Genomic DNA, 25541 nt, shown 5'->3' with positions numbered 1-25541 from the left:
CTGATGTTCAATTTTCACCTGCTGACAAGTTAGGCACTGAGAAATAAACATAGCAATATCCTTCTTCATACCTGGCCACCAATAGAGTCTTCGAAGATCCTGATACATCTTGGTGCTACCTGGATGTATCGAGTATGGTGCGGTATGTGCCTCTGTCAAGACGTCTCGCCGAATATCATCACCAGCATGAATACATATACGGCCTCTGAGTGTCATCAAACCATCTTTATTCATCCCAAACTCTGAATTACCTCTCTCCTCTGCTCTGGCTCTCATCTCTGTCAACTGTACATCAATGGCCTGCTCTCTACGGATTCTGTCCGTCAATGTAGCCCGAATGACCAACGATGAAAAGCGAGCAATGGTTCCTGGAACTACCAAAGCTATCTTCTCTCGTTGCAATTCTAACAACAATGGCTTCTGGATCATAGAACTCAAAGTGGAACTCGACTTACGGCTCAATGCATCTGCTACAACATTCTCTTTCCAAGGGTGATAACTAATCGTCACATCATAATCTTTGACAAGCTCTAACCACCGTCTCTGACGCATATTGAGTTCTTTCTGGGAAAACAAATACTTCAAACTCTTGTGGTCCGTGAAAATTTCACACTTTTTGCCATATAAATAGTGTCTCCAGATTTTCAGGGCGAATACCACAGCTGCCAGTTTCAAATTATGCGTAGGATAATTCTTCTCATAGTCTTTCAATTGACGAGAAGCATAGGCTATAACCTTTCCACGTTGCATCAGCACTGCACCGAGACCCTTCTTCGACGCATCGATAAAAACAACAAAGTCCTCTGAACCACTGGGCAATGCAAGTACCGGAGCTGTCGTCAATCTATCTTTCAACTCTTGAAATCCACTTTGGCATTCATTGGACCACTCAAACTTCAGAGTCTTCCTCGTCAAATTGGTTAACGGCAGGGCAATCTTGGAAAAATCTGAAATAAAACGACGATAATAACCCGCCAAACCAAGAAAACTGCGTACCTCTGATACAGTGGTAGGAATAGGCCACTTCTGTATCTCTTCGATTTTCACTGGATCAACAGCTATACCATCCTTCGAGACAACATGGCCTAAGAAAGAAATCTGCTCCAACCAGAACTCACATTTCTTCAACTTAGCATACAACCTCTTCTCTCTCAACAACTGAAGAACAACTCTGAGGTGCTCTGTATGACGCTCTCTGGTCTTGGAATAAATCAAAATGTCATCAATAAAAACAATGACAAAGCTATCCAAATACGGTTTGAACACCCGGTTCATAAGATCCATGAATACTGAAGGAGCATTAGTCAGGCCGAATGACATAACAAGAAATTCATAATGACCGTACCTGGTCCGGAACGCCGTCTTAGGGATATCAGACTCCCTAACTTTCAACTGGTAATAGCCTGATCGCAGATCAATCTTCGAAAACATTGTAGCCCCCTGCAGTTGGTCAAAAAGATCGTCTATTCGCGGCAATGGATATTTATTCTTAATCGTCACTTTGTTGATCTCTCTATAATCAATGCAAAGCCGCAAAGACCCATCTTTCTTCTTGACGAAAAGAACCGGAGCTCCCCAAGGCGAAGAACTCGGCCGAATAAAACCTTTATCCAAAAGATCCTGCAACTGCGTCTTCAAATCTTTCATCTCTGTCGGGGCCATTCTGTACGGAGCCTTAGAAATAGGAACCGTACCCGGAACTAGATCAATCACAAACTCTACACTTTGTCCGGCGGTAAACCCGGCACATCATCCTCAAATACCTCAGGAAATTCTCTCACGACATTAATATCATCAATATTCAACTTAACCATTCTATCCATATCAACAATCGAAGCCAAAAATCCATCACAACCTCTTAAACAACAACTTCTTAGCCTCAAGACATGAAATAAAAGGTAGGACCAGCGAAATACCTGAACTGGCGAGCATACCTTCCTTATCTCCATCATCTGCAAATTTCACAGTCTTGGCAACGCAATCAATCACTGAACGATAAGTCGATAGCCAATCCATGCCAAGTATAATATCAAATGCAACCATCGGAATAACAATCAAATCGGCATAGACCACTCGTTCATCAATTTGAACAGAACACGCATACACAATAGACGTCGGGCACAACACATCTCCCGAAAGCAATACAACATTAAACTGGAGGGGAAGAACAGAAGGAATTAAACCCAAAGATCTCAAAAATAGTTCAGACATAAAAGAATGAGTAGCACCTGTATCAATCAATGTCGTAGCTACTCTGCCTGAAATTAAAATAGTGCTAGAGATCACTGAAGAATCAGGATTTATACCTTCCTTCGTCATGGTAAAGATGCGACCATGCACCTTCTCTTTACTCGAGCCTCTCGGACAGTCCTTGGCAATATGGCCTGCAGTGCCACATTGATAACAAGTATGAGTACCAAATTTGCACTCTCCCCTATGATGCCTACTGCACTTAGGACACAACGGCTTCTCAGGATCAAATGGGACTGTCGGTGCTTTAGAACTCGGCTCTAGCTTGCCTTTCCCCTTGAAATTGCCTTTCCCTCTTTGGCTCGAACCTTGACCTCTTTAAGCAATAGCCTGTTGCCTCGCATGTCTCTCTCTTGCAATATCTTTCTCATCTTGCTCGGCTAACAAGGCTTTAGCCACAATCTCTTTAAATGTCACCGCCTTAGACATATTGATGTCCCTTCTGATCTCTGCTCGAAGTCCTCTAATGAAAGGAGCACCCTTGTCTTTGTCATTGGAGGCAATGTATGGGGCAAACAGACAGCCCTCCTCGAACTTCAAAATGTACTCATCGACATTCAAACCTCCTTGACGAAGCTCTAAAAATTCAGTCACCTTCCGAGCTCTAAGTGCATCTGGGAAGTATTTGTCATAGAAAAGATCAGTGAAATCTTGCCACTTCAAGCCGGAACATCCACACCTACCTTGGTAGCATTCCATCAAATACGTGCAGCTTTAACTAGCATGAATACTGCACATCCAACTCTGTCCTTGTCTTCATATTTAAGATGATCAAATATCACCTCAAGTGCTTTGATCCATTCTACGGCCACCAATGGATCAGTGCTTCCTGCAAACTCAGGCGGATCCATCCTCTTGAAAGCAGTAAAGATCCCATCAGTTCCAACTGCTTGAGCCACTTGGCCTCTCCCTTGGCCTCTACCTTGACCTGTACCTTGCAAACGGAGCAACTGCTAAATCTGTTCACTGTGAACCTTGGCTTGCTCTTTCAATAACTTGCCGAACTCGCCGACAACTCTCGATGAGGAGCTATCCTCACCCTTTGTAGATTTTCTCTTAGGAGGCATTAAATCTTACAATGTGCTCACATAATACATATCAACTGATAACAATAAATAGATGTAGAAGAAGACATACCCGGACTGTTGAAAGTAGACGAAGTCATATGCATTGGTCCGAAGAACGTTGCTCTAATACCACTGAATGTAACACCTCTGACCGATTTCATAAAATAACACAGCGGAAAATTTAAAATTTTACTTGAAGGGAGGAAGGATTTAAAATTCTCTTGCCATAAAATATTTACAATCAAAAGTATATACATGATCAATCAAGTGTTACACCAAAATACAAAATATCATTTTTGATCATGTCAAAATGCTAGCAAAATAGCCTTCTTCCTTCCATCTCTATGCATATGACCTCGGCTCCAATCAACGTCCTGGCCCGTCACTCTTATCTGCATCACATGAATAACTGAAATGAGTATAAAACTCAGCAAGTGGAACTCTTACATAACAATGGATACATATCATACTCTGTAAAACATGGCTTTGAAAACATTAAATACCATCAACTCTGAAACATAAATATCATAGCATGAATAACAATAACGATGGTATTTCTCTTTTCTCTGATGGATTGATATCTAAATAGTATCTCTGTCTCTGTACCTATATCCCATCGATATAAATCGATAATCTGTTGGGATATAAGCCTATGATCGTTGATCAACTAATTGTATTCAATATCTGACTATGTATCTATCAATCCAATAAATCATTTAAACTCTCTTTTGGACATTAAATCAAACACTTTGCGTACTCTTTTCTTTTGTATTCCCTTTGACATAATTGAGACATAAAAATGCCTCTAATATACAACAAAGTGTATTAATACATAGCATGAATCAAATGGAAGGGAATAACATGTTAAAACCATTGAAACACCATACATATATTATCATGTGAGCACAAGAAAATGAATTCCACTTACTACACTTGGAAACCTTGATTCTAAACTCTTGGTTGAATTCCTACAACAATAAACCATGATTAGAACCATCAACAACCCAATAATCACAAACTCATACCATGAAAGCCATAAAATCAACACCATCAACAAACCCATGATTTCCCAACATCAAAAACCAAGAAATAACCAAAGCCACAAGCTTACCTTAGCTCCTTGAACCCAAAAGAACCTTGTTCTCACTTCAATACTCCAACTAGATGCTAAAATGAAAGTAGCAAAAGATGGAAAATAAGAACCCTAGTCTCCCTTGCTCTGAAGAAACCGAGAGAAGTGGAGGAAATGAGAGAAAAGTGAACCAACTCATGTATTTAACCACTTAAAACCTAAAACACGCTTTTACTGTACATGCACTGCGGGTGCGCTAGCTTCATCACCGTGGGTGCGCTGAGCGTACTGGACAACCACCGAAAATCTGAAAACGTCGACCGCAGGTGCGCTACAAAATTGACCGCGGGTGCGCTCAGCTTACTGGAAAACATCCAAAAATCCGGAAGCATGGACCGCAGGTGCGCTGAGTTCTTACCGCGGGTGCGGTGCCGCCTCTGCCCAATCACCGCGGGTGCGGTGTCTAACTGACCGCGGGTGCGGTCACCTCTGTAGCCACAACAAACTTTTGCAACTAAAATCGAATCGCAACGCCGCTTCTCCTCATAATTCGGCAACACTCTCAACAAGAAATTTGAACCTCTATGTCTTATCTAACCACTACAATTGGCCTCATACCAATTGGCTCAACATACAAATTACCATGAATTAAATCGCAACGACGCTACAATAAAACCACATATCAAGTATAACCAACAATACTATAAACCATAAATCGCAACTCTTAACATCAAAACTATACTTAAACTTAACCAAATAGTCCATAAATATATATTAAATCTTAAACCATACCGTTCACCAAGCTTGGCTATTACAAGTACACACACAGGGACTTAGTCAACTAAAGGAGATTTGTAAAAATCTTCCGAAAATGGATATTCCTCAAGATGAAGATGATCTGGTATTATATATGGATGCCAAAGATCATTGGTGGGAAGCAGTTTTAACAAAGCTCACACCAGAAAGAGAACAGTCATGCAGATATTGCAGTGGACTATTCTCAGATGCAGAAGACATAAGATGACATATCAACGAAAAAGAATTTTATGCAGTAAAGAGGGCTTTTGAAAAATGACCATTATTCTTACTTGCAAAGAAGTTCACTTTAAAAGTTGATAATACACGGGTAAAAGCTTTCTTAAGGAATAGAATTGAGTCTAAACCTAAGAAGATCAGATTATTAAGATGGCAAGCACTATGTCAGAATTATATTTTTGATATTGTGATTATTAAATCTCATGAAAATATTCTTGCAGATTTTTTAACAAGAGATGGACAGCATTGATATTGATGTCATCATCAAGATGCAGAGGCATTTGAAGGAACACATTGAAATGCTTCAAAACGAGTTTAACAAGCTGGTCTTAAACGCAGAAGTTGCGGGAAGACTACAACAAGCCGATAAAAGAATTGTCTCTGATCGAATCACAGGATGTTTACAGGCTTATGCTCAGTTATGATCTGTGATGCAAAGACTTATCCTCCAAGACATTGAGAAACCATTGGTTTTTCAAATTGAGAGTTTTCGAATACAGGACTCTATACCTGGAGTAGGGGATTCAAATACCCCTAGCACAAGTGTTAAGTCGGGATCATCTCCAGATGAGTCGGTTGAAACAAAAATTGAGACTCTAGATCATTATCTCGAGTCCTCAAGTCAACCCTTCACCTCGGGGATTGAAGAGGAAAGGATCAACTTTAGACCTAATACTGACAAGGGTAAATCTAAGGTTGATACTAATGAAGCTGCAATTTCTCCATTTTAGGTTTACCAACAAAACTAAAAGAAATTAAAAACAAGAGTAAGCATTAACCCAGTTACTATCAGGGTTAATGTTTCAGGAAAATATCCTAGGGTATGGATGAAACCAAATTCATATCCAAAAGAAGTCAAAGCATGGTATGAATTCGGGACTCTTGCCTCAGTTTATACCACATCACCAAACTTTCCAGAAATTTCAGGATTACCCAAATGGATCCAAGAAGCGGTTCATGAAACTTGGGCAAATAACGATTACTTGTCTAGATGAGATATTTTGGAACTATACTTCTTCAGTACTGTCCCAGAACCAGCAGGAAAAGGCTCACACGAAGCCTTGCATGTCATCAAGTTAAGGAGGCCAGATACAAATGTTCAGAAATTTATCAAAGATGCTCCGTCAGAAAAAACACCCCTTGTTGCTTCAATAACTGAAGATGACATTTTCACCAGAAAAGTATGGGGTCTATAGGTCTGTCTTACTGAGATGGACAAAGTCAAGTTTTCGTTTAAATTTTATCATAATTCGGTAAACGGATCATTCCTGTTAAATACTATGACAGGAAAAACCACAAGTTTTGCAGAAGATCTATTCGAAATTAAAAAAAAAAATCTTTTGTGGAATAGCAAGCTGCCGGGGAGTAAAGAAACTCGTCGGAAATTCTGCAATATGGCTCATGTGGAAAGATGGTCAGAACAGATATGCCCAGAATGCCCAAACCAAAAGGAACCGGAATTCAGCAAGGGCTTCAGACCTCGATCAGACAGGAAGCATATTGTAGAAACATGACCAAGTGGTGAAGGACCACAGCCACGTTTTTCTCGGGGACATCAAAAGTTTAAGATTCTTCGAAAAAAATAAGTGGACATGTGAACCTAACCACCTTTCCTTGGGGATAACAAAAGTAAAAGATTTCCCGACAAGAGATAGTGGATATGTGAATAACCCACTAGATGAACAGGAAAACCGAGACTCGATTTCACCTATATATAACGAACAAATAGGAACCAGTAAAAATACACAAGAAAAAGTCGGAACCTAAAAAAATATTCTGAAGGTTTCTAAAAGACGCATCAAGGCAATAAGAAGGGAGCTGAAAAATTTCAAAGATTTCCACAAAAGGCTAAAAGAATCAGGAAATGAAATATCAGCTGATATCATACAAACGCATATCTACTGGTTATGCCAGAAGATAAAATCAGAAGAACGAGCCATTTTTAGATTAATGATCTAGAAGAAGAAAAATCAAGAAAAGTGGAGGGATCATTCAACCACCCACTCCACCACTCACCAGATAGTGCCAACCACAGCTGGAAGGCATTAAAGTTATAGCAAGAGTTTGAAGTCCGGAATACAAATCCGTAGAGGGCTTCTATAAATAAAATGGCAGAAGGAAGATGAAGGCATCACTCAACCTCTTCGTTTTTCTTCAAAATAATTTGTAATATTTTCTCTTTCAAGTTTATGTGTGATGTAAGTTCAGCTACTAACAAGTTTCTCCTCCTCTACAGGAGGTTACTATGTAATAATATCTCGTATGTTTGAATAAAAGAACCAAGGCTTTTGCTCTTCTCATGTATTATTTTCATATTGAGCTTTTTACACACCTTGAGGTAGGAAACGAAATAGGGTTGTGCTAAGTGCTGCTGAAAGAATCTGCGTCAGAAACCATCGGTTGCGATTGTGTGGTTGGACTGTGAGGAGCAGTCCGTAAAACTCGGTGGATATAACCCGACGGCATTCTGGTCAAAAAGGTAAAATGTTCAATTTATTATACAGAAGCATGATGGACCTTATAAAAAAATAAAAAAAATCAATCATTTGAGTATGGTATATAGACTGAAAACCTTGCATAGCTGTATGTCTTGGGGCTATATGCCTTTAAGAACAAGTTTGATAGGTATAACAACGACACACACCATAATTAGAATAAAAGGGTATTGTTGGAATTTTAAAAAATTAGGGTAGTTAAAAACTAAATTTTAAAGGGTTGGATGGTAAAAAGAAAGTTGAAAAAAAAGTTGAGTATTTTTAAATAAGTTGTCCTTAGGGGTGGGCATAGTTTGGATAAAACCGAAATAACCGATCGGACCGAAAAATTCGATTTAAATGGTTCGATTTTATCGATTTTTCAGTTGGTTACGGTTTCAAAATTAAAGAAATTCGATTTTTCGGTTCGTTTTACGGTTTTGATCCCCAGAAAACCGAAATAACCGAACCGTTCATATTATATTTAACTATAGGGCTTTTTGTATAATGGGCTAATAAATGGGCCTTAGTCATGTGACATGTCCAATATTGACAATTGGAAGTTCAAATTGTTATTGAAGCTCATATTGTTAAATGTATTGAGATTTGAGATGCAAAATCTATGTGCATTTTGGAGTCTGAGAAATAGAATTTTATGATTGTGTATCTTTTTATTGAAGAGATAGTGTTTGAAATTGTATTTCAAATTGTTATTGAAGCTTAGATTGTTAAGTCACAAGTGTATTGTAATCATATATGTTCTACTCATCTACTATCATTGTTTTTTTTATATGTGTTGCATCTATCAAGCATCAAGTGATGTATAATTTTATTTTTTAATAAAATATTATAAAACCGTTTATAACCGACCATATAATCGAACCGTATTACAAAAACCGACCGATGAACACCGTAATTGTCCTGTATATAACACTATTTTATTTTTCCCTACCAAATTTTACCCTTTTTACCCGCACTATTTTAGCTTCTTCCTCGGTAGCTTTGAACCATAGCCTATTGAATGAAATGTCAGCAGGGTAAAACCAAGCAACGGTATGTGTTTTCATAGGAGGTTCTTGACCATGACGATGAAGAAGAAGATTCCTTCTGTTCAAGCTCTCTACGACCTTTGCAAGCAGACTTTCTCGCCTTCCTCCCCGTCTCCGCCTTTTTCTCAGGCCATTAGAAGCATCTCCTCTTCAATGGGTATTTCATCTTCCTGCTTCCGGGATTTCAATTACTGTGCTGTAAATACCATAGGTTCTTCCAGTAGTGTTGAATTCGTTGTTTAATTGTGATAATTTTGAGTGTGAAGAAGATTTGAGAATGGGTTTAGAAAATACTAGTGCAATTCACCATATTTGCTGTTGGATTTGAAAGAGTCAGTTGTTTCTTGGCCTCCTACCATCTGTTGAAATTTCTTGTTCAGAATTCAAGCTAATGGGACGGAAAAGTTTTTTTTATCGTACTGTGAACTCGAGAATATTCTTTTTATTTATTTATTGTGTTTATGCCGCTTGCTAAGAACAAGTGTATCGTATTACTTTGGATGAAATTGTCGTGTGTGGTTCAAATGTTTTGAGTTCTATGATCTTTTAGTGGAACTCCAATGTTTTGCTTCTTACATTTGACTGGTCAGATTAGTTTTGTTGGTTGTTGATCAGATTGTCCTCATGTTCTTACCCTTCTTCTTAATTGCCTTGTTCATCCTGAGATGTTCACACCGAATGTTGTTTTTGTGGTTTTTAGCTCATTGGCTTCTGATCTTGAAATGTGCATGAGGATTTTTTTTATATCCTTTACTTGAGTAAGCCCAGTTGTCTGTCTGGTGTTTTTTACTAGTGGATTTTTCTGTTTTGATCAAGTTCAAAACATCAGTTTTGACTTTCTATCATAGATTCTGCAACCACTGTCGAGTGTGGGAACAAGTATATTTATGCGTGTAAAAGCTTGCATGTTTTTCAGATTCACTTAGTCCTGCTGATGTTGGACTTGCCAATGCTGGCAAAGAGGATGATAGAGGTCATGGTCCTTTTGGAGTTCAGTTGTTCAATCGAGTAGATCGATGGGCTCAACCAATAACTTATGTGGATGTGCACGAGGGAGAAAATTTCACGGTATATTACCATTTCTTAAGGTTTCAATCTCCTTGCTTCATATTTTCGTTTGAAATGTTCATCATATGTTTAACATCATATCAAGTCCGCTTTCTGATAAAACTGTCCAAATTCTTGCTCATTTTGCTCCTACATTGAAGACATCCATAAAGTGTAGTCCATGCTGCAGGTGATTTTTTTAGTGCCAAACAAAGTGGCCTGGGCCAATTTAGTACTCTATACTTGTTTTCTATCTCCTGATTCTATACCTAGTGTCCTAGGATCATTTGCAACAAATTATTTGCCAATCGTTGCTCAATGGCATTAGGGGTGCTATAGGACAAAAATTTAGAAGTACCAACAACTTTCACTTGGTCAATGCTGATATTAGATTCCTTATGAACTAAGATATCGACATTCAAATGAAGGCAGTTTATTGTTATGACATGAAAATGCTGAGCAATATAAGAAATCCTTATACTGTCCATGTACCATTCTTTTCCCTTTTATATCTCACCTGATTTGACTAATTAATGTTATTCATACAATACACTCTAAATGCGTCCAGGATGTAATATTGGTGTGCTTCCAGTTGAGGGAATTATTCTATATTCTGAGTTCTCTAAGCTGTATCAACTGATTGAATTATTACATGAATTTTTTGCAGATGTGCATATTTTGCTTTCCAACTTCCTCTGTTATTCCACTTCATGACCATCCTGGCATGACCGTTTTGAGCAAAGTCCTTTATGGCTCATTGCATGTGAAATCTTATGATTGGGTGGAGCCAGCCCAAATACAAAAAAGTGCTGGCACTGAACGTTCTAAAGGTCTGGTATTATATAAAATTTGAATCATCCTTTTGCTTCCTGCTGCATACAGGTTTTCCGCATCACGTTCTGACCATCCTCCATTGGAAACACATGACTTTGTGTTTTCCTAAAAGTAACCATGTGTTTAATATAAAATTAAATTTGTCATCTTGGTAAATGTGTTTAATCAACTTTCTTTCATTGATGATTGAAACTTCATGTCCGTTGAATTTGATGAAACTTCCATTATATGTCAGTTAGATTAGCTAAACTGGTTGTTGATGAAGTTCTGACCGCACCATGTAGTACATCGGTTCTGTATCCGAGGAGAGGAGGGAATCTTCATTGTTTTACGGCAGTCACTCCTTGCGCGGTACTTGACATCCTTGCACCTCCATACGATGAAACTTGTGGAAGGGGCTGTACTTATTATCGCGATTATCCTCGTTCTAGCTTTTGTGAGTATGCTCTGTTTAATCAAAACTCTCTCGTAGAACTCTTAGGAAATTGTTAGATGAGTAGTCCTGAGTACATATCTGGCATGGAAATCAAAGAAACCATGAACAGCTGGCCTTAAATTTTGCAGATGTGAAGGAAGATGAGAGCGTTGGCGGAAAAGAAGACGAGTATGCTTGGCTTGCTGAGGTCTCTACGCCAGATGAACTGTATATGCGCCCCCAAAAATATACTGGTCCAGCCATCAAGATTTGATGGGCAAATGATGCAGTGTCGTGGTTGACGGTGGAACGAGAAGGTTTCTTCAACTTTTGGTAGTTGATTTATGGTGGCCTGTGGACTTTATAAATATACTATAGCAGTCTCTTTAGGAGGTTATATGAAGTTAACACTAAGTCGTTAATGGTGTTGCGATTTGATTAGTCGCAATGCTAATGCTTGCTTTGGTGATGCTTTCCTATGATTCCCTACCTTTTCTGTTGGGTTAATTACACCCACTTCCTAACTTTGTCGTACTATGATATCGGTCATGTTAAGCATTAGTTAACATAAGCTAACTCTAAGGATGTGCCTGAGAATGCAGTTATGTAAACGTGCATGAGTGCCTCAGAGAGGAGCTTAGTATTAAGGGAAATCTCGCTTGAAACATAAAAGTCATACAAAACACAGAAATGAAGCGGTTCTCTGTGAAAACCTGCCTTTTATTTCCATCAGCTGCGTGCATATTATCGAACTTAGTGTTACACTTACAGAACCAACTCTAATGGTTATGCCTTAAACCATCTCTCGCGCAATCCAATGAACGTAGCATGTTTTTCCTGAATAAATTAAGTTCACTCTTATCCTAAGGGGATCGGAAAGCTTCACCAGCATATCGAACATTTCCGAGTTCTTCTTCAATACGCAGCAGCTGCAACCAAACCAAGAGTAAATGGTATCAACTAGTAACTAATTTTCTGGAACGTCAGTTTAGTTTGAATGACTGTTTCTATTCTTTTTATGTGTTTCGAATTATCTATTATATTTGGTATCAAATCATCTATCATATTGTCGTTGCAGTAAAAATCTCAATGTTGTACCTGATTGTATTTGGCCAACCGTTCACTTCGGCATGGTGCTCCCGTCTTGATCTGCATAAAGAAGAATCAAGATTTAGATTAATATGTTAGTGAAAACATAGGGAAATATAAGGAGCAAAGGTATGCATATAGTGTAGTTGTACAACCTGTCCACTGGCCAAGCCCACAGACAAATCTGCAATAAAGTTGTCTTCGGTCTCGCCACTACGGTGACTGACCATTACTCCCCAGCCAGCAGCTTTTGAGTCAAGTGCTGCCTGAATAGATTCAGTGACTGTGCCAATTTGGTTCACCTGCCATATACACAGATGAGTTAGACATCTAGTTAAAGCCATCCACAAGTATACAATATGTCTATTTATACCTTCAGCAGCAAAGCGTTGCAGGCCTTCTTTTGAATCGCTTCGGCGATTTTTTTTGGATTGGTGACTAACAAATCATCACCAACAATCTGAATATCAACTGAAGATTGCAGTGATGACCATGAACTCCAGTCGTCTTGGTCAAATGGATCCTCAATCGAAACAATAGGAAAATCTCGGACAAACTCTTTGTAAAGATCGCGAAGGCTCTCGGCTTTCAGCACGTGGGCACCATCATTTGGCTGTTTCTTGAAATTGAGATCGTATCTGCCATCCATAGTCAAAAACTCCGAAGCAGCAACGTCCATCCCTATTTTAATCTGAAATATATTTTCACATGAATATATTTCAAGAAAAGTACACGCAACTATGAAATACAAAGAAAGGTCATCGTTATACCTTGCTGGTGTAACCTGCTTTTTCGATAGCATCCATGAGTAGTACCAGCCCTTCCCTGTTATCCTGCACATTGGGAGCAAATCCACCTTCATCTCCGACGTTGCATGCATCTTGTCCATATTTAGCTTTGATAATTCCCTTAAGAATGTGATAAACTGCTCACAGAAGACCGAGTATCATAAGCCTTTTCATCCGAATCTAATGACTGGTAGCACACAGGGTTTAAATGTACGGTACGTAGCACCAAACTAATACAAGAAAAACTAAGGATCTGCCATCTATACGGAGATGGTTGCATAAAATTTAAAGCAGTGAAAATCAATATCCATCTCTACCAACCTTCACTACCCATCCGGAGAGCCTCAGAAAATGTGGTTGCTCCTACAGGCAATATCATGAACTCTTGCATTGCCAGATTGTTTCCAGCATGGCTGCCTCCATTTATCACATTGAACGCTGGGACAGGCATTACAAGTTCTTTGGTGTTTGATATTTCCTGTATGTGCTTGTAAAGGGGAACACCCTTTGCTCCAGCACCAGCTCTACACACGCTAAGCGAAACTCCTAAAATAGCATTAGCCCCTAGTTTCGATTTATTCGGAGTCCCGTCAATTTCCAGCATAACTGAGTCCACTTCAGCCTGATTCCTACAATGAGAACGAATGGTAACCAGATAATCATCGGAACCTAAAAAGGTTTCCCAGCTTGAAGGCATATCAAATTCTTAAAGAATGCACAATCTCTCCCAACTCCAAGCACTCAAAAAGATCAAGATGATCCCTGCCAGCAGAAGTCGGGTCGTGAGCCGAATTTTCATAGAAAATTATCTTTTGTTATCCAACGCTTGATCAACCTTGTCATGTGATAAAACAATATGCACAACGCCTTTATCACGGGCGGTGCCACACAGTAGCTTGTTTTTTTTCCGATATTTTTAGTACATGAAATTTTGTTTTATTTTCCGATAGCTCGGACTCCATTTGTCAATATTAGCTCAACCATGATTTAAAAAATTCTAGACAGGGTAAAAATGAAAACATCACTCTGCCACTGGCTTTTTATCTTTCCTTGAATATGAATCCAGTCAAATATAGCTAGCTATGGATCATCCAACTCCATTCAAAAAAACTATAAACATAGATATAAGTTCGAAAAATTTTAAAAGCTCGATCCTTCCTGAACAGCTACCAATAACCAAAATATGGTATTCTGAAGTATAGCCTCATTACAATCATTTTGCAATATAGAACCAAAAAAGCATCCGAATTCGAATTCGAACTCGAAAAAAAATGAAAATAAAAAAATAAATAAATGAGATCCAACAGACTATGCAAATACAAAAGGAATTTTTGTTACCTGACATCGACACCAAGAAGCTTAGGACTCAAATATTCATTGACATTTTTGACTGCATTGAGGACCCCTTTACCACCATAAACAGAATTGTCGTCATCTCTGAGCTCGAGGGCCTCGTAGATCCCAGTAGAAGCTCCACTGGGAACGGCCGATCGGTATAACGAGTTATCCTCCATGATCAGATCAACCTCGATCGTCGGATTGCCCCTGCTGTCCACGATCTGCCGGGCCTTGACATTCTTAACCTTCGCCGAAGCCTTCGACGCAACGGCCGCCGACGGCGTTGCGACTACGGAGCTGCGGATAGTGAAGGGACGAGATTTGACCTTCTGGGTCGTAGGCAGCGAAAACAAAGGTGCATTCGAAGTGGGTTTGGTTGAAAAAATGGGTTTCGATAGCTGAATCGGAGTCAAAGCCATCAGAGAGCACGCGTGGTCAAATGTATATGAAAAGAGCACGCAAAAAGAGAGAAAAGGTGGATTTATGGGGCGTAAAAATAAGAAGAATATAAAGATAAAGAAGGAAAAGGGTTTATGGGAAAGTCCGCCCAGGGGAGAACGGGCGAAGAGAGCAGAGCTGGAGAATTTGTCCGATGGACGTTAGGATCGAGGGTGGCAGCACGGCGGCGCAGGTGTTAGGTAGGTGAGCCGCTTGAGTTTGAATATTGACGAGTTAGGCTGCTGCTGTATGTCATATATCATGTGCATGAAGAGTGATAAAATTATATTTTTAATTATAAAAAATTTTGAAATTTTATACAATTTCTTTTTTCATTATAATAAATTCGAACTTTAAAATTATATATTTAATCGATAAAAAAAACTGATGATTTAAAAATTTATAATTAAAAAAACACATATGGGAATCAAATGATAATTTTTCTATATACTTTTTTACTTAATAAAATAATTTAGAATTATAGAAACGAATTTGCATACCCTCTCCATTACCATTTGAATGCCAGTTTATTTGTCAATTATTATTATATTATTATAAAAATAAAGTTTTTATTGATTGTTTGCTAAATTTTATTCGTGTCTAATGTTTGTCTTGTGGTATATTTTATGTTATAGTTATTTTGTCATCTGTCTGTTTAACTTCGATTTTTCTTCTTTTTGTTTTTGGTTGGGTGATTTAATTTTAGAATTATATCTCGATGTTCAATCTTCGCATCGCTACTCATTTTGGCAACATTCGAATTAATTTGAAAGTTATATTTCGATCCGGACGTTTTCGAGATGCCGCTAATAACCAACGAATGACAAGTGTTTTTCCTTGTATGGATCATATTTTAGTGGAAACTTGATGAGTCGATCCACTTACACTTAATGATTTTATTGATATATCATAATTTTGTAATTTTGTTATTTGTCGGATATTTAATTTTGAGTTTTCTTCTTTCTTCTTTTTTGGTTGGAATATTTATTTTCATAATCACATCTCAAGTTTCGAGTGTTCAATTTTTTTATTTTGTATGTTGCTTTGGAGATTTGAAAGTTTTCAACTTCGGTTATATATTTATATATATATATATATAAAACAACCAGATTTAAATATTGTATAGTTTCAATTTACAATTTTAACTTAATAATTTTTTTAGACGGTGATTGTTATTTTCATTCTCATATGAAGGTGTGTGTTGGGCTTTTTGAGTTAAATGAGTTAATGTACTTCGATTTCACCAAAAAAAAAAACGACGAAATCATATTAGTGTTAATCTAATGTGTATTACTTTGATTGATATATGTATAATTAATGTGTGTTCTTCAATTTTTATTCGTTTAGTTTTTTATTTGTTAGGTACATAGATTTTTATATTAATAATGATTATTTAAATTTTTTCGTACAAATATTGAATCAGTAAGTTGCATTCATATGCATTTGATTTTGTCATATTTATCATAAACAAGAAATGTATCCATGATATATATATTCTCTCGTTGATTTAGTTTGTGGTATATTGTTAAAATGTTCAGAAATCCAATCTCTAACATTGTATTTTAGATTCAAGTCAATGGAATTTTTATACTATTTCAATTCACATCGTTTTTAATAACACACTTAATTGGCAGTAATTTTTTTTAGAAAAATTTTGTCTTTTGGTATGCCTTATGTTATGGTTATTTTGTCATTTGTCTATTTTTATCATTTCGTTATTTTTGGTCGAGCGGTTTAATTTCTGAGTTACATATCGACGCCACTCCTTTTTGGTCTAATGAGTCAGTGTGTAATATCTAAAACATGCCCCCACGTTTGCATAAAATAGCGACCACGTGTGTATCCAAGAATAGCTGTCTGGCGACGTGGTAACTCCACGTCCATCCACGTCACCTTGCCAAGTCACGCGAAACCTAGGAGTTTCCGAATAACTTCTCCTCCAGGGCTAAATCGGTCGAATGACCCGAAACAAAACCGTTTCGATGCAAGAGCGTTACAACCCAGCATTCTTGGCGTATTTTTCTGGCCATTTTACGTTCTCCATTCCTCTTCTTCCCATCCAAAACAAGGCAGAAGAAAAATATTCACAATCAGATCTTTGCTAGGGGTTTTCTCTACAGATCTGATCACCATTTCCTCTCCATCTTTCGACGAAAACAAAGATGGCGAAAATCAGCAACGGCATCATCACAGGACTCAACGTGGTGACCCTTCTGCTGGCATTGTCCGCCATCGGGTTCTCCCTCTATTTCCACGTGAGTTCGGAGTCGGCGTGCCAAAGGGTCCTCAAAATGCCTCTCCTCCTGCTCGGGATCGCCTTGCTTGTGGTCTCCTTGTCGGGTCTGTTGGGCTCGTGCTGCAGCATCTCCGCTTTCATGTGGTTCTATTTGTTGTTTGTGTTCTTGCTCATCGTTGGCCTCATAGTTTTCACGATATTTGCGATCATCGTGACGAACAAAGGCGTCGGGAGAGCGCTTTCGAACAGAGGTGTGGGGGATCACAGGCTGGGAGACTATTCGAGGTGGTTGCAGAAGTATGTAGTTAATGCAGAAAACTGGGATGAGATCAAGAGTTGTTTGGTTGGTGTGAGGCTGTGCCAAAGCATTGAGCCTGGTAAGGAAGAGGAGTTTTACAGACAGCGTTTGACTCCTATTCAGGTATTAATTTGTTTTTTTCCCCATAAATTTAGTAGTTCTTTCATATTTGTATAAGTTTGTTTTAAAAGAAAATGTGGGTAAGAATTTTAACAAGTTAAATCAGAAGCACGAGAAATTTATTGTTTGTGTCATAAAAATGGGATACGAGAAACATGTTACACAATTCACTAATTCGAAATTCTCATTGATTACCAGTCCGGTTGCTGCAAGCCACCCAATTACTGTGGCTTCCAGTTCCAGAATGCCACGTTCTGGACCGTGCCGAAAGCCGGTCCAGCGCAACCAGACCCAGACTGCAAGACATGGAGCAATGTCCAGACCCAGCTCTGCTTCGACTGCGAGTCCTGCAAGGGAAACATTCTCGAAGACATCAAGAGGGAATGGAGGTTGTTGGCCATCATCAACGCCTGTATACTCGTTTTCGTCACCACCGTGTACTCAGTGGGTTGCTGTGCTCTTAGAAACAACAAATCCAATGGACACTCGAAGCAAAGGCCGAAACCTTGATCGGATAAGAATTTGCATTTTAAAGGTTTTTGTTTATTATCACGTACAAACATCCTAAGTTTGATGTGAAATAGTATGCACTAACTAACTATTGGTAGCTAATTCTGTTCTTGTTCATGTATGAACGAATCATGGTCATTTGTATCATGACTAAGACGTAATTTATGTTTTAGGAAGCATATGAAACCTGGTTTGTCTTCTTGTTCTTAGATATTGGAACTTTTTTCTTTTTCTTTCCCCACTCTGAATTTTTATCTGTGCCCCAAATTCGGGTTTTTTTTCCCAAAATCAATTCGAGGCTGGTGTTGAATATTCGGGTCCCTTGATACCGTTGTGATCGAGCATAACGAGGCTCTAGTTTTTACCTCTGTCCATCGTCCCTTCGTACATAGACAGTGTATGATGCAATGAAATGCTGAGGGCCACTAATCCTCAAATCAACTAAAAAGCGACAAGGGATGGATGTCCTTGTTAGTTGTCCCACATCCGTTGGATAAAATATCTGGGGGTCGAATATATGGTCTTGGACAATCCTCTCCTCTAGAGCTAGCTTTTGGGGTTGAGTTAGATCCAAATTCCAATCTTAACATGATATCAGAGCTAGGTTCCACCGTTAAGTGTTGGACTGTCCATAGTTAGGCCACCCGTTCTGCCCATAATTGGGTCATTTGTAAACTTCACGTTCCAGATGTTCATTCCTGGGCGTGAGGGGTCTCACATCGGTTGAATAAAATATCTGGAAGTTGTATATATGGTCTTGGACAATCCTCCCTCTTTTAGTGAAAAAGAGAGTGGCAGAAACAAAGAAAACGAGAGCATCATTTCAAATCTGCAGGATAGATGAATGGTTGTGCTTGTCCAGAGTAAATGTCATTGATGTTACGTATAACGCCTAACAGATCTTCCTACGACCCTCTCAGTAAATTTGATGTTCCGTAAACAGATGAGGGGGGAGACTATATTCCGTCGGACCCCATATTGATCCAAGCTGTGTCGGGAGTAATCTTCATATGTAGCATAGTTTCACCCAGATTGTTGATTCCATTCTTCTTATTGGGCAAATCATATGGAACAAAAACATCATCATCATAATAAAATACCATGGTTTTCACAGCATTTGTTTAAATCACGACGGAACAACTTTTAAGCTTAAGTCAGACAATAAGCAAATAGATTAACATGAACACCCATTCTATTTGTACATTTTACACCAGAATGGAGTCACTTTTGTGAGGCATCTGTAGCTCGTGGTGCCTTTTGCTGCCTATTTTACCTTAAAATTTTAGTGGTTCCAAATCAGTTGCTTCTTAAGTAGTCAATTGTATATTTTCTGGGACAGACAACAAACGCTATGATCTTGATATGCTTAGATCAGGGGAAGCAATATACCTTTTGTTGTCCATTTCTTGATGGATGTTGGCTTCTGCGGAGTGCAAAATAAATGCTGGAGAGAGAGATACATTTTGTGTTTTGTCAAGGCAATTGGAGACCCTGGAAGGTGAGGCAGATGATGCAAAGGGAGAATCTACAAGGAAGAAGTTGGTCGACAGACAGCACAATCCAATGGCTAACAGTAGCTTCCAATAAACCAACAATTTTTCATTTATACAATAATATATTAATCACGGTCCAATGCTATATTCCACACATATGGTATAGAAAAGACATTCAAACAAGTTTTTAAATTATTTCATCTTTCCAGCAATAAATGCCGAGAGGCAAGAATCTTGAAACTATACAATGCGACAGCATCTTAATGAAAAACACAATCGACCTTTACTTATTCACTCGGACCTAATGAATGTCTTCAAACTGGTCGTGCTGTTGCCTTAATCATCGTGCCTTTCTTATGGAAATAGTCCAAAGAAGGTCGGAGTCAGATCTCACGGTTATTATATCCTCTTTAACGATATTGGATGTGCTAATGAGACCACCGAATTTCATTTCTGTATTGGCTGAAACACAATGCATTAACTAACAACAGATCAAGCTCAGAAATAAATATAGCACACGTCAACAAATTAGAGCTCGAGCAGTATTCTTGATAGTGTAAAATGTATTTAGTTTAGCAAAACTTACTAAGATTCCACTCAAGCCCCGTGGTTGAGGTGCTTTTAGAGGGTGCACCAATAGGGACGAGGCCACAATGTGGACCCTCGACGCTTGGTTGGATATGAATCTCATGATTATGACTACGTGGAAGAAGTTGGATGAGGCAATCATCAGATAGAAGAACTATCCTTGTGCTTGAGAAATGGCATATAACATTGATATTCCCAACCTCGTGGTCAAACCTTCCGCCAAGTGCACCAGCAACAAGAATGCATAGCTGAAAGAAACATTCAATTATAACCGAATGCAAGCTTAAATAGATATAGAAATGTGAAACTGAAAAAGAGCAATAAAGGAGAGAAGAGAGATCGAAGATCTTTCACTTAAAACTCTATCATATTCCCATCAAAATAGATATCATATTATTAAGAAAAACAATCAGAAAGGAAATCCTTCCCTGGTTCTTGATGGTTTTCAATTTTGAGGTGGTGAAATAATTAATATATAGCAAACAAATACCCACAAAATCAAGATTTTGAGCATGAGAAAATACATTTTGATTAAGCCGATCTGGTAAATCTCGAATATATGCCACACATTTGTGTAAATCTGTGGTGTCCTGATCATGGGAAGCATCGACTATTTCAGTCCCCTGCATTTGACAAGTAAATATGACAACTTAGAAAATAAATTTTTGGAAATGCCAAAGAATTAGAGTATTATATGTAAAGCTAAATCTAGAGAAAGATATAAGATGCAGATTTCAACACGATCATAAAAAATATGTCAAGATGACTTTTTCGAAAAAAGAAAGCAACGGTCATAAAGCTATATGTGAATCATTCGGAAACGAAGAAACACTTAGGATCCATAACTATCATTTTTTGGTTAAATCAGACGTCCAAATGACTGTTCAAGCGAAAAGCAAATAATTAACTAACTGCATTTTTGTAGAACTCCAAAACTTCTGCTCTGATTGAATCCATGTCTCCTTTGATCACATCTGGCTTATACCTGGACCACACACAAAATCCTTAAGAAGCAAATGCTGCAAATCACCACCACCATTTTCAGTTCAATTTATCAAAGGGATATCTTCTTATTATAACAATATCTCTCATTTCACAATCTCATTGATTCCAGAAACATATAATCAAACTACAAACCTTTTGCGAATATCCAAAGGCTCCGCTTCAGGGAACAGCAACGGTAACTCGTCATACACCCTGTTCGCTCCACCATCCGCACATACACGAAATTGTGCTGAAAACCCAAAAGAAGATCTCAGAATAATTTGAACGAAGCAAAACAAAAAAAAACACAATCTCGAGATTTGGATGCATGACAATTACAGTGCTTCCAGAGAAGAGGAGTAAATCGAGGCAAACGTTGGTTGAGCAAAACCAGAGCATAATCGCTACTACCAGAAGAAAGATTCGGCAGGAGGAATGTAGAAGAGTGGATCATCATTGATTCTGCGAACTTCAGACTATATCAAAAATAACATGAAGTCAATGGTAAAAATCTTTCAGACAGTCAAGACGTTGTAAGCCACGATATCAAGCTTTGACTAGTAATGTGACAAAGATTGACAGAACGTACAACAATTTTCAAGAATCAGTTGGGGTTTATACTAAAAAAACGAAAAGATGTAGGTAAGCTATAGAACACTAACCCATGATAATCATTTAGTTGAAAAAGTATAAAAGAAAACATAAGTGAGGCTACGGCTAGTGTAAAAAAAAGACTTCTAATCATTTAGTTGAAAAAGTATAAAAGAAAACATAAGTGAGGCTACGGCTAGTGTAAAAAAAAGACTTCTAATCATTTAGTTGAAAAAGTATAAAAGAAAACATAAGTGAGGCTACGGCTAGTGTAAAAAAAAGACTTCTATTAGATATTAGAAGTGATCTAAAATACCATCATATAGTAATACCTAGCATTAAAATTTCAGATATGACATTAACATTTTCCATACAGTGTGATACCAGAGGACCCGAGTAGTGAGAATTATGAAGATGGGCCCAGGGAAGAAGTGCTATAAGCATCTCATGCACTGCCAATGTAGTTATACTAGAAATCAGTGAATTATTTTTAGTGAAGTCTGAATACCTGAATGCATGATTCCATCTAAAATTTGTGAATTAAATGGTGAATCTTTCATATGCTTACATATTAAGTTAAAAATCTGAAACCAAATAGCTAGGGAGCATGACAAAAATTCTTTCCTGGGTGCCATTTTTAACCTGTTGTAATGACTTAATTTGTAAATGTTGTTGAAATTTCACTGGAAGGTGAATATAACAGGAACAACCTTCTTAAAATGATTAGAGGGAGAAACCTCCACAAAACTGAGCAAGTTCTTAAACCAAGGTGGAGATTCTTCGACCTTCTTTTTCAGCTGGGTTTTTAAGTTGATCTTGGTTTTTTTTCCTACCCAAAAAGCTGGTCATCAGCAGTTTCTCCAATGCAGCTTCAAATGATTCTACACTTCACATAACCAGCATATTGGTCCAACAAAAAGTTCTGAGCACTCCAAACTTCTTCCTCAGATGCATAAACAGGTATACCCAGACGTTTATAAGGATTCCAGATATTCACTCGAGGAAATGTCAAAATGTTTCCTACAGAGATTTATATATAAAAAAAGTCAGGCATGAAAATCTTCATAAATTTGGACAAGAAACCTCATATATATGCAATTTCCAAAAGAATAAGAACAACCATAGTTTCACCACAAACCTCAGGTTTTGGCCTCACCCTAATATTACTACCATGCATTTGATGGCTAACACTAAAAACTACACACAAGTCATTGGAATACAAGAAAAGATAGTGTCTCCGGAAACTTTTACACTTCATAAACAATAAAATTCTATGATAAAAGCAGATGCTACTTCAGGTGATAATTATTTGGGTTAGCATTAGGCATGTCATCAACATTATAGCCTAACTAAATGGCTCCAAAATTTGCCCAAGAACATGATAAAATTGTACAGAAAATATCATGAGGTTATACTTCCGACTAACAGCTAAAAACTCAGAATTAGGTGTCACCCATTGCTTCATAAAAAATGATAAAGTTCTTCCCATTAAAGACATTTACCTCCGTACTGTGCATCTAATGATCATCTGGGGCCCCTAAAGATCAAGCAACATGGCACAACTTTCTTCGAATCACCTCGTATCGAGCAGAACAACAAAACCAAGTGTCAGTGAACAAAATACCTGGAATAAATTGAAATTATCCGAAGTTTTATAAAATGAAAACCAAAAAACAAGCTTACAGTCGTTGTCCGCGGAAAGAAGAGGAAATTAAGTTAGGCTTCCAGAGAAAGCAGAAGCCATTAGCTTACAGGGCAAATTCAGGGAAAATGATGGAGTGCATTCTGAATTATTTAAAAAAAATGCATAAGTCAATTTAAAATGTTATTGTATTTTGAGCATGAATACACCATTAAATTTGATTATATATATAGATTTACTTTAAACACGTAATTCATTCTCATCGGTCGATTCAACCTAAATTCTCTCCGTCGACCCCTTTTTCATTTCCTTTCCGACTACAATTCTCAACACAAATCGACGCAATGACTAATAATAATTTGATAATATTAACGTTTATTTCAATTTATTGTTTATTTTAATTGGTCGATCGACTGATTGAAGAAAAAAATTTCGACCATGTTTTGGTCGACTCAAACGTGAGTCGACCAAACGTAGATCGACCATCTATCCACTCTTGGATATACCCAAGACCCAACAATGGTCGACCAAAGACCAAACAATGGTCAACCATTGTTTGGTCGATCAATGGTCGAACATTGCTTTGGTCAAAGACCAAAGCTTTGGTCGATCAATGGTCGAACATTGCTTTGGTCAAAGACCAAAGCTTTGGTCGACCAATCGACCAACGATGGTCGATCATTGTTGATTGTTGAGTCTACCCAAGCTTGGATAGACCCAACAGTGGTCGACCAAAGCTCTTTGGTCGACCATTGATGGTCGACACTGTTGATTGTTGGATCTACCCATCATGATCGACTAAATTAGTTTTAGGTCGATATATCTCGATTTGGGAAAAAAGACTCGTAAATTTTAATTGGGGGAAGATGTGTCTACAGAGAAGAAAAAGAAGGGGATAATTAATTAAGTTAAAGAATTTAATTGCAGTTAATGTAATAATCAAAAGTCAACTCCTTGTTTCTTAAAAAAAAAAAATCAGAGTCCTTATTTTTTAAATATTTTCTATCTCACTCCTATTTTTTAGCTGACCCCTTACTAGCTTACAGGGGTGTCAATCGGGTCGGGTTTCGGGTCAACCCGCCAAATTTTTTTATTTTTTTTAACTCGAACACGAACCCGTCTGACCCGACTCAACCCGTATAATCCGCCTAACCCGAATTTTATTTATTTTTTAAAAAAAATTAATGAAAAAAATTCGAAAAAATAAAAAATAATAATAATATTTTAATTTAAACAAATAAACAATTGTTAATTTTAATTTACTAAATCAAATAAACAATTGTTAAAAAAATAAAAAATATACAAAAAAAATTAAATGATGAAAATTTATCATATAAATATACAATAATTTTTGTTCAAACATATAATATACAAAAATATAGGTAATATTTTCAAAAAAAAAAATTCGGTCAACCCGCGACCCAACCCGAAACTCGTCTAACCTGACACTAACCCGAACCCACCCAACCCGACCCGAACCGGAAAAACACCAACCCAAACCTGATTTTTTTCGTGTTGGGTCGTGTCGGATTGACGGATCGTGTTGCATTTTGACACCCCTATTAGCTTAGCTCTTTGCTTCGTATTCCAGTGAATCAAAACACAACCTGAGCTATTGAATCTAGGTTTTCTGAATTTGTGAATTTTGTAGATAATCGTTCGTGAAAAATCGGACGGTGGAAGGAAAAGACAGGATCAACTATTTCTTGTTTTCGGGTTGGCTCATAATAGTAACTTGACCCTCCATTTAAACCTATTGTCATTTTACATGTCAAAAAATTTAACTCAATCAAGTACTTTACGAATGGTCGAAACTCGATATCTAATCTCATATTTAACGTCAAATGAGTGGTAAGTCGATTCGTAACTCGAGATCTAATCTCAAATTTAACGTCAGATGAGTGGTAAGTCATCGACCGTTTTACTACATGAATTATAATTACATATTTCAGTTAAAAAAATTTTGGTTTAAATAAATATACAACTCAACAATTACTTAATTGCAAAAATGTAATTGAGGTGTGTATATACTTAGACTAATGTATTTTTAAGAAAATATTTTTTAGCTCAAAATGAAACCAAAACATTGATTAATTTGTTATAATTAAATTAATTTGAAAATTTTTGAATAAATAAAGTATTTAATTACAAATAAATAAAATTTAATAATACGCAAAATTTAG

At 37.6% G+C, this 25541-nt stretch overlaps 5 protein-coding genes and 1 long non-coding RNA gene across 8 annotated transcripts in view; 4 read left to right on the top strand and 2 right to left on the bottom strand.

The window, feature by feature from the left end:
• The window catches only part of LOC142520064 (uncharacterized), a 32267-nt gene extending 23655 nt beyond the window's left edge, over nt 1–8612 (top strand). For both annotated transcript variants that reach the window (XM_075623017.1, XM_075623018.1), the window contains one exon: nt 7904–8612. The gene's annotated coding sequence lies outside the window, so the exon portion shown is untranslated. The remainder of the gene's footprint in view (nt 1–7903) is intronic.
• Nucleotides 8613–8856: 244 nt separating this feature from the next.
• On the top strand, nt 8857–11732 carry LOC142520063 (plant cysteine oxidase 3). Its single transcript, XM_075623016.1, has 5 exons — nt 8857–9104; nt 9864–10015; nt 10662–10824; nt 11064–11264; nt 11393–11732. The coding sequence occupies exons 1-5, from the start codon at nt 8954–8956 to the stop codon at nt 11515–11517; spliced, it is 792 nt and encodes a 263-aa protein (XP_075479131.1). The 5' UTR covers nt 8857–8953; the 3' UTR covers nt 11518–11732.
• A 202-nt stretch (nt 11733–11934) lies between these two features.
• LOC142520062 (enolase 1, chloroplastic) lies at nt 11935–15131 on the bottom strand. The gene is made up of 7 exons (XM_075623015.1): nt 14459–15131; nt 13442–13749; nt 13103–13257; nt 12706–13023; nt 12488–12634; nt 12342–12392; nt 11935–12172 (listed from the first exon to the last, which is right to left on the bottom strand). Exons 1-7 carry the CDS (start codon nt 14875–14877, stop codon nt 12107–12109), a joined length of 1464 nt encoding a protein of 487 aa, XP_075479130.1. The 5' UTR covers nt 14878–15131; the 3' UTR covers nt 11935–12106.
• Nucleotides 15132–16897: 1766 nt separating this feature from the next.
• LOC142520913 (tetraspanin-8) lies at nt 16898–18296 on the top strand. The gene is made up of 2 exons (XM_075624068.1): nt 16898–17553; nt 17749–18296. The coding sequence occupies exons 1-2, from the start codon at nt 17059–17061 to the stop codon at nt 18058–18060; spliced, it is 807 nt and encodes a 268-aa protein (XP_075480183.1). The 5' UTR covers nt 16898–17058; the 3' UTR covers nt 18061–18296.
• A 1328-nt stretch (nt 18297–19624) lies between these two features.
• On the bottom strand, nt 19625–25046 carry LOC142521027 (thiamine pyrophosphokinase 1-like). Of its 2 annotated transcripts, XM_075624211.1 has the most exons (9): nt 24966–25046; nt 23219–23463; nt 22427–22736; nt 21465–21601; nt 21279–21375; nt 21054–21126; nt 20666–20764; nt 20140–20389; nt 19625–20015 (listed from the first exon to the last, which is right to left on the bottom strand). In XM_075624211.1, the coding sequence occupies exons 4-9, from the start codon at nt 21580–21582 to the stop codon at nt 19894–19896; spliced, it is 759 nt and encodes a 252-aa protein (XP_075480326.1). In that variant the 5' UTR covers nt 21583–21601; nt 22427–22736; nt 23219–23463; nt 24966–25046; the 3' UTR covers nt 19625–19893. The 2 variants fall into 2 exon arrangements, with proteins under 2 accessions (XP_075480326.1, XP_075480327.1); XM_075624212.1 differs by lacking the exons at nt 21465–21601; nt 22427–22736; nt 23219–23463; nt 24966–25046 and having other exon boundaries at nt 21054–21160; nt 21279–21366.
• Nucleotides 21611–22307, top strand: LOC142521028 (uncharacterized). The gene is made up of 2 exons (XR_012814053.1): nt 21611–21847; nt 21987–22307. It is a non-coding gene; the product is annotated as an uncharacterized LOC142521028 (long non-coding RNA).
• Nucleotides 25047–25541: the final 495 nt, after the last annotated feature.

This window comes from Primulina tabacum, chromosome 12, assembly GCF_025594145.1.
Source record: "Primulina tabacum isolate GXHZ01 chromosome 12, ASM2559414v2, whole genome shotgun sequence".
Classification (NCBI taxonomy): domain Eukaryota; kingdom Viridiplantae; phylum Streptophyta; class Magnoliopsida; order Lamiales; family Gesneriaceae; genus Primulina; species Primulina tabacum.
This window is presented reverse-complemented; position numbering and strand designations above follow the sequence as displayed.